At 34.6% G+C, this 9,426-nt stretch overlaps 1 protein-coding gene across 1 annotated transcript in view; it reads left to right on the top strand.

Moving 5' to 3' along the window:
* The window catches only part of TMEM170B (transmembrane protein 170B), a 5,647-nt gene extending 1,732 nt beyond the window's left edge, over positions 1 to 3,915 (top strand). The window contains exon 2 of the mRNA XM_009637966.2: positions 3,582 to 3,915. Within this exon, the coding sequence (XP_009636261.1) occupies positions 3,582 to 3,712 (131 nt within the window). The 3' untranslated portion in view covers positions 3,713 to 3,915. The remainder of the gene's footprint in view (positions 1 to 3,581) is intronic.
* The last annotated feature ends 5,511 nt before the right edge of the window (positions 3,916 to 9,426 follow it).

Raw genomic sequence — 9,426 nt, 5'->3', positions numbered from 1 at the left:
GGGGGGGGAAGAGGCGGGGGAGAGAAATAGCGAATATTATTTTCACAGGAACGAATGTTGTGCTATGTTGTCTGAAACAGTGCTGGCAAGGATTTCCCAACATTAAAATCAATGGATTGAATGGGGCCTATGTTAGCTTGAGCAGTAGCTTCTGCCCAAAGATCTTCAGTGTTGTTGACAAGATGGTATAACTTGAAAGGCCTTTGAGGGTAAGGAACTGTAAATCTAGCAACTGTCATGTAGTCTTAAACTATAGGCAAGCCTTGCTGCCTTTCATTCCCATTTTTCTGTGTATTGCCCAGATTATCGGAACAGTGGTATCACGTCAGCTTTGAACACATTCATGGATGATTTGTAACAGATTGTTTCTTATTGCTACTGAAAGTCCTTCTTGCCTGTTGGTTTTCAAGGTTAAATAAAAATGCAAATTTCATTAAAAGTTTTGTTAAGACTTTCCTCAAAAGGTGGTTTTGCTATATATTTCTCAGCCTAGAATTTCCATAATTTAACATGGTATAGTTCAGGATAGCTCTCCTTTTTTTCCCTAAGGTGAGGTGGAACCAGCTGAATGCCTTACATTACATGTTATGCTGATTTTTCTCCTATAATTGAAATGGCAGTGGCCCTGTGATAAGGTCAATCTGAAGAACAGAAGATGGGAAGTGTGATGCTGGAATATCCAAATAGAGACTTTTACAGTATTCTGTGGTGGGCAGGTTCAGGATCAGTGTTTTGCAAATGAAAGTACTTTGTCTTTTATCTATGCATAAAAAGGGGAACAACACAGTTGTATCTTTGGCATCCACTTTTGCAGGTCAAAACATTTAACAAGTAAGCAGTACTGTTTATGTGTAAATTCACCTGAGGATTTCTTCAAGCTTAGACTGTAGACTTGTTACGCTGTTCCCAAAGGTATTGCGCAGAGCATCACAACTTGGTTAGCCAAATACTTTTACTTTCACATATTTCTGTTTCTGGACAGCACTGAGTCATTTCATACTGAAAGTAATTCTGTGGGGAACTTCTGAAGACAAATTATGGTGATAAAATATTTAAGAGAGAATTTTTAATAGCTATTGTGCTGCAAACTGAAGTACTTAGTTGTTTGCATGTGCATGGCCCAGTGCTTAAGAAATTGAAATAACAAGCTAATGTCAGTTTCCATTTTGCATTTCCAGTCCTCTGCATTGTTTGTATAGGCAAATGAGTGCAGTATAGATTATTAAATAATGCAGGTTTAATTTTGCTCACGTAGATCTTTCAAACTTTCTGGCCTTCTGGAATATTTTTATCAGCATACAGAAAATCAGGAAACCCCTCAGTTTCTAGGATTTGAAAAATCACAGAACTGAATGGTTATAAAAAAAGGTACAAAAAAAATTACTAAATAGCAGTGGATACTGTCAAAAAAACCCAAAACCCAACCAAACACCAAAACCAAGAACAGATAAATGTCAGACAGTTTGAGGCAAGAATTTTAGCTGTATTTGTTCCAGAAGGGTCTGTTCTTCCTCCTCTCCCCAAGCGTGCTCCTTTTTGGTGATACATTCTCATTTCCCTCATTGGCAGCTTATTGTAGTATACTTTGGCTCTACACCAAATGTGCTGGGTTATGCATTACAGGTTGTATTGCACAGTGTTATCTGACAAGTATAAATACATAGTTATCCAACTAACAAATCTGTATGTTTTTATTATTATGTTTTCCAGAATATCTCAGTGTTCTATTCTCTAGAAGCCAAACATTTCTGTTTATTACCAAATAGCATCAAATTCTGGTATCCCAATTTGGCTGATTTGAATTCACTTTGAGAGTTCAAGCATCAAAATAATGTCAGTACTGAGCTCAGACTAAGGGATCTCTTTAGGGTTTTGACAGCAGGTAGTCAAGGAACAAATGGAAGAGCTTATGCAGCTGAGTGACATACTGTAAGGCTAGCCTTCTGGTGAGGTATCTCTGACAATATACTTTACAGAATTTTTTTTTTTCAACCAATACCAATTAAAAAATCCCAAAACATATTCATCTAACAGTATGATTAATAGTGCTTATAGCCACAATTATTAGTGAATTCTGCTCTTCCTAATCTTTTTTGTAAAAATGAGGTGTTACTTTTTTAAGATATCAGATTATATTCAGATACAGATTGTACTTTCAGAAAATCTGCTGGGACTTCATGTATTTCTGTGTCACTAATGGGTTTTTGATAGCTTTGGCAGACTGTTCCTGTTAGCTATTGTGCAAACCCCAGAAAATTCAGAATTTTTTTACATCTTGCCTACTGTTTAAAAAAATGGTGATGGCTTTTCAGTTTTCTTTGAGCCTTGAAAAAGACTTTGATCTCTGAAAGCATTTAAATATGATTAGATAGCATCTGAGACCGTACACACTGAAAGTCTATAATTAAGTTTTGTGTGTTGGTCTTCAGGAAAAATTCATTCATCCTGAAATAAAGGACAATATACTTAATGTTTGTTCTTTAGGCAAGGAAAACAAGCACTTTATAGAAAATACTAGTTCAGAAAGTATTAAATAAAAGCTTCATTCTAGGTGAACTTTTGAGGATTGGATTGAGTAAAATTTTTACCTATGGACACAGCTGTATTTCTTCTTTGAATGAACATTTTAGTATCCTTAAAAGGCTCATAAGTTGTTTGAGCAGAAAATGTTATTCATCATTAGCATATTATTTTTTTTTTTGACTGATGGTTTCTCAGCTATTTGCTCCAAGGCATCTCAGCTACCCATTTGCTCTGTGACTTTTTTCTTCAAATGCATGTGATAAATTCAGCATGTGAAAGACAGTAGAAGAGAGTTAGTAGCACCTGGCTTTGTTTACAGTGCAGTATTTTGTTTCTGGTTGATCCTGACCATTTGATATTATACTTTAAATGGAAATTTGCACAAACTGTACAAGAAAAATGGCCTCATTTTTTAATGTTACAGCTCAAAATCTAATCATATTGGTCAGAAATTTCCTGTTGTACACATTGCAGTACTTTGATCTTTTTCATGTTTTGCTTGATTTGCTAAACAATTGTTAACAATGTAGTAGTTTAAGTCAAAACTAAACTTAGACAATGTGACCAGGTTATTCAACCAAAATGTTAAATGAAGCTGATAGAGGTGTAAGTGTTAATGGTTATTTTGTAGACACTAGCAGTTTTACTGTTGTTGTCTTCTCCCTGCTTATGCAAGCATTAGTAAACCACACTTTGGACTCGGTCAATTTTTTAAAGGATATTTTTGCTATATTTTCAAATTAGCAGGAGGCAAAAATGTAAAAAAATATTTGAAGATGTCCACAGGGAAATGGCAAGATTCAATTTTTTTAAATCAAGCTCATGTTGGAAGAGTTAATCCGGTTCAGTTGGGAAAGTAGTTCCTGAAGGACTTTCATAACAACTGGAAAAATACAAGCAAGACTAGCAATTCTATAATGCCATGAAGTAATGCAGTGTTTGGTAATGTTCTCTAAATAGCTGATGCATAGACACAGTAAACAACTTGTCATGTATGTCAGCCTTGGCTTTATTTCTGTGATTTGATAATTTTTTTATATTTTTTTTGTGATTCTTAGGTGCTGCAGTAGCTGGAATTTACAGAGTAGCAGGAAAGAATATGGCTCCCTTAGAAGCTCTTGTCTTTGGTGTTGGACAGACAGTACTGACATTAATTATTTCATTTTCAAGAATTCTTGCAACGCTTTGAGACTTATGTAAAGGGGGAAAAATCAACTAGTTTAAAGAAATCTTTAATCTGAAGAGAAGCTTCCTGAAAGCAGATTCATCAGCTTACGAACTTGAATCCTAGCGCAAGAGAAAGGAAGCTATGTGGAATCTGCACTACAAATCTAGAGGTTCAGTCAAATGAATAGACCGTCCTCTAGTGTCTGAACTGTTGTACTTCTGCACTGTGCCTTATGTGCCTCAGTCACAGGCAGGGTGCAATCCATGTGTGCAAAGTTGAGATAAAGCACCTTGAATAGCTGCCAGTCAGGTTAATGCTTGGTGACGGGATCATTCTTCTTAATGGTGTTGTAGTAAAATAAAGGGATGCTCCTGAAAATTGCTGTATGTGCCAAACTTGGAGTTTAATTCTTAACTGGTGGTTGGGTAAGCTTTGAAGTTGCAATTATAGAAGAATGCTGTGAACGTACATTCTATCTGAATTCAGGTAAAATAGCAAGACAACCAACTTCTGTATTAGGAGAATCTCTTTGAATGCTGAATATTCTTACTGAGCATTAAAAACAACTGTTAGGTCTGTTTTGAAGTGTAGATGAATATTGGTGGGGTTTAAGAGCTTTAAGCTTTAGCATACCCTGATGTAATTAGCCCTGTGGCTCATGGCAGCTTTCTGAAGCTCAACACATCATTTCTTTATAGTTTTAGCTTGTCAGAAATCGGAATTTTAAGGAGACTGTATGAGGGTTACTAAGTACAATCTGTTGTGTATGCACAAACAAATCTTAAATTGATGCTTTCCTTGAAGTTATTTTGTCTTAAACATACAGATGGTTACCAGCCCTTCTGAAAGCCTCAGAAAGGCTACTTGTTGCAAATAAGCTCCTTATATTTATTTAAGCACTCTTAACCCTACATGTATTCTTTAAAGAACACACAAACATAACAGATTTTAAGAGACTATACCTATGAGGAAAATGGAAAGGGATAAAGAAATATATACTGGTTTTCTACCGAACAAAAAAGCTGAGTTTAATAAAATAGTTTCTATACTCCGAAAGTTTGGAAGTGGGGCAGCACTAATGTGTTTACTACCTTGTTTCTGAACACTTTCTATCTTTGGAAAGATTAAGATGCCTGGAACTTTCAAATACTTAGCTTTCAGTAGAGTTTGTGCTTTTCTAGTTTAAAAGGGACAGTAGTGTTGTGCATGTAAAATGTCTTAAACGTGAATGTTTTGGGGTGAATAGAAATTTTAAGTCTAATTACTAATTATTTATGAAATGTAAAATTTAAAGGGCACAAAGTTCTGTGTGAGGAATAAGGAATATTTTATGTCTTTCCTCAACTGAATGCTTTTCAGCAGTCAGCTTTTAATGCTGACAGGAAGAGTAAACTGCTCAAAGGTTTTGCTGTTAAGATGTCAAAAAGACTTTAGGACTGTTGAAACCACTGGCACCTACTGCACAGATAAAAGAATATGGTTAAAATATAACTTGCAATCCAGCCGTATTGCTCAGTACTTCAAAATGTTACAATGAATTAACCTGTCTGCCTTTATTTTACTCCACAAACTGTTGTTTGGTTTTTTAAAGTGCTAAGGATGCTAATATTATGTTTTTTCTTTACAAGTATTTAAGTCTTGTTTGGAAAATGTACAAAGTTGTGGGCTTAGCAGGGAACAAGGTAAAATACAGGTGTAAAACCTTTTCAGTGTTATATTTTGACTTTGAATTGCTTTAAAATGTGGCTGAATACATATATTCTCATTATTTTGAATGTCTTCAAAGACTTATTTATTTTTCATGGTTTGGGTTTTTTGTCTTGTGGTTTTTTTTGCTTTCTGCTGATACTTCCTGGCATAACAATTGTTGCACTTTAGTAGACAATGAAGTTATTGCATCTGTAAAAGGAAATTTGAACTTCTCCCCATTGTCTTAAATTATGAGAGAACTGGTTTCAGGTATTTAAGTCAAATTGAATAATAAAATAATTGAAGATATTTCTCCTAATGTGCCTTGTTACATACATTTTTTTAGGGGAGAAGATTTTAAAAAAATTACCATATCCTCATTCTCGTTCTATTTTTGCCATTTCTAATTAATTTGGTTACTTGATATAATGTCTTACTCAACATAATGTCTTACTCAACAGACATTATAACACTTCTGTTTGACAACCTGGAAATGCTTGTCTGGATCAAACCCAACTGTTTCACGAAGCACTGTATTGAGTAATTTAGATTGTCTCATGACTTCACCTCACACTTAAACTTCTTCCCAGTTTCCAAATTTCCTTGAGCATCTCGATACTTATTTATTGTAGGAGGCTATTACACTACCGCTGTTCAATGGCTTGCTATCTTTCACTAAGTTAAACTGCAGCAGATTACTGCTAAGTTATGAAATGCATATACAAAACTTTTATTGATGAACTTCATTTATTCTAATTGCGGTGCCAATGAAATTGTTGCCGTTTAACTTTCCTCCTTTGACAAGGAGGCATCTTTGCAGATTTTACCTTCCTCCAAATAATTTTCATTACATATATCATTGTAATCACTTTTAAAATATTGTTAGGTGCTTAGTTGTTAGTTGTCTTCGCTTTATGTGGCACTCTTGCCTGGCAACAATGAATAGGCAGAGAATATAATGCCTCAGTGGCTTAACAGAGACAAGGTTATGTATCTGATAAAAATTGGTTTTAAGTATTTCTTGTGAGGGATATACGAGGACAAATAGTTTGTCTACAGAGTAGTCTTTGATTCTAGCATGAACTTACTGCATAACTACTCCAGCAGTGAGAGGAAGTCTGAGTAAGTGGCCTTATGCCTGTGAAACTTGGAAGTTTCATTCCATGTCCTTCAGAACAGCATTGTTAAGCATAAGGTGCTCTAGTCAAAGTGCAGTGTATGCATGTATATATAGGTCTATGTGTGTATATATATGTATGAGTGATGGTTTTGGGTGTGCTCTGTACCTTACACGTGCTAACAATTGAAATAACTTGTCCAAGAAAAATAAAATTACTTCAGTTACCTTTTTTTTTTTCTCTCTTGCTATTAGCCTACAAAGATACCTTGTGTGTGCATGGCACTGATGGTACTCTGGTTCCCTTTGGACAATACAGTGTTGTGCAGATGTCCACACAGGATCTTTTAGCGCTATCTTGAAATAGCTCTGCCTGTCTCTGCATTGTATCACTAGGCTCATTCTGTGCAGTGTTAATGATTAATTTCTCGTAAAGAACAAATACTCTATCAACACAATTTAATCTTTGGAGGAGGGGGGAATACTGAATATACTGGTTTATGTGAAGAAGCTTCTGCTGCTTTGTTAGAAGCTGCTGCTGTTAAAGATCTAAACATTCCACGCACTTCCAATTTATCAGTATGGTAAAATTCTGTTGTGCGTCAAAAACCCCAGATATATTGCAGGAAAAAAAAAATCTTCAAAATAATTATTGACTTTAATTTCATACACAGAAACTAATCTGTGTGCCACGACTAGCAATATAATTTGAAGTTTTTTAAGGAAACCAATAATTTAACCAGGTTTGAATGTTCAACATGGACCAAAGAAAGTAGTCCTGATTTTGTGTAATGTAGCTTTCTATTTTTAAAGTACAGTGTTTTTATTACTCTAAAGGAAATAATAATCCCTCTTCAACATACTGCACGTTGATATTTATTTTGGTTACAATTTCTATTTGAATTATGTTGGGGGGCATATATAATGCTGTTTGAAGAGATGCTATAATGCAGTCTAAGCTCTAATAACTGTAAGAACTGATTGAATTGTTATTTTCTGTTTTAATTTATGTATTAATGCACTAAGCATATTCTAAGAATGTCTTTCCTGCATTAAGTTGGAATATTAAATCATGAGCGTATTAAGCAGCATGATTTTGTACATAGCCATTCAACATCACACAGGTATAAGTCCATATAAGTGACTAATTTTCTTCTTCAGACACAATAGTATTCCTAGGTGTAACAAAGTGTGGATGAATCAGGGCCAAAAAAAAAAAATAAATAGTGATTCTAACAAGGCTTAGAAAAAGAATTGTGAACATGAGAATTTTTTCAGTTACACTTCTGTTCTTGGAAGTACGCTTTTTCATCATATGTGTATTTCAGTTAAGGGGAGAAATGTGGAGATCTGTTGTTAGGATGATAAACTGCAACCTAATCTAATTCCAAGTGATTTGAGATCAAACGAAATTCTCAATTTTGTCATAAATTATAATGTATGCTACATATATGTAAATGCTAGAACATAACTTTATTTGAGTGTTACCAGAATTTAACATGCAATTGCATCAGTGTATTGACAGAATATCTTTGAATTCTTTTTTTTTTTTTTTTTTTAACCTCGGCATTGGGGGCAGCTTGAGGTGAAAAGACTTTAAAACCTCAGCTGTTGCTTCAGAAGGAATAAGGAATGAGTGTTCTTTGTGTATAGGTGAATTTGACACAGCTGAGAACTTGTATTGGGTTAAAAGTCAAATTTTTGGTCACACCTTAGTCATACTACCACAACCTTTAAGGGCGGTGGGGAAAGTATTCTGTACTCTGTTACAGCAATGAAATCTTTGGCTGGGCTGTGTTAGTTTGTGTACTTAACTGCACATCCTTTGGTGAAAACGAAGTTGTTGTAGAAGGTAGACTTTAACCTGAGTACGTACCATCTGATACCTTGCCAGTTAGGAAGATTGTGTCCCGAGAGTGTGCTGCTTCCCCTGCTTGTGCCTAGAGTTATACTTGAAATCAGTTTCTGCATTAAGTTTAAATGTAATCACAAAGACATATCAAAGTCTGCAAAGATACGTTACTCTTTTGGGTATTCTCCCAGTACAGCAGATGTAAAAACAACTATACTCTAAAGTAATGATCTAAAGAAGTATTTTCTTTCAGGGACACACATTTATTTTTTTTCTTTCCCCACTTCTAATTGTTCGTCTTGTAGTTACTGAACACTTGAAGAAGTTACTGCGTGAATACTACTAAGATTTGTCAGTTGTTAAAGGGAATAGATAGTATGTCCTTCTGTTGTTCTTTTGTGAAGAAAAAATCCCAACCTATAAGGCAAAGTAAATACTGAAGAGATATTTTCAATAAAATAAATAATACTTGATTGGTAATTGGCATTCCTTTTGATTTGAGATCTAACTTTTAAAGTTTAATTTGTGTATTTAATATCATCATTGTAAAATCTGTTTCTGGATTATCCATCAATATAATTGGAGCTAAAAATCTAAAACCTTTTAAAATTACTTGACTGGAGGTTTTTACTTGTTTGAAATGTGCTTAACTTCTATACAGGTGATGAATTTTTGAAGGTCCTTAATATTTTGGGGTTTTAGAGGATAATCAGGTATTTGTGTAACTAAGCTTTTGACTGTGGCAAAATACAGAATAGCACATAATGCTTCAGAAATGCTTACAGAAACCACTGAAGATAGATACCTATTTTACAGTTAGAAAAAGGCTACAGTATTTGACATCTATATTGATAACTATAACAATTGTACTGTAAGCTTTACAAATACAACCAGTATTATAGCCGTTTGGAGTTGGCTGAGCAAATGACGAGGACTGGAAAAAGGCAATTTGAAAAGCTTTTAAAAAAAGGCAAAAAGTATCCATTAGTCCACTGACAAAATCGTGCCCCTCCAATATTGTTTTTCATCAAGCATGACTTAAACAATAGATCTTGCACAAGGCAGCATACTGTCTCT

Source organism: Egretta garzetta, unplaced genomic scaffold, assembly GCF_000687185.1.
Source record: "Egretta garzetta isolate BGI_Z169 unplaced genomic scaffold, ASM68718v1 scaffold14, whole genome shotgun sequence".
Classification (NCBI taxonomy): domain Eukaryota; kingdom Metazoa; phylum Chordata; class Aves; order Pelecaniformes; family Ardeidae; genus Egretta; species Egretta garzetta.
This window is presented reverse-complemented; position numbering and strand designations above follow the sequence as displayed.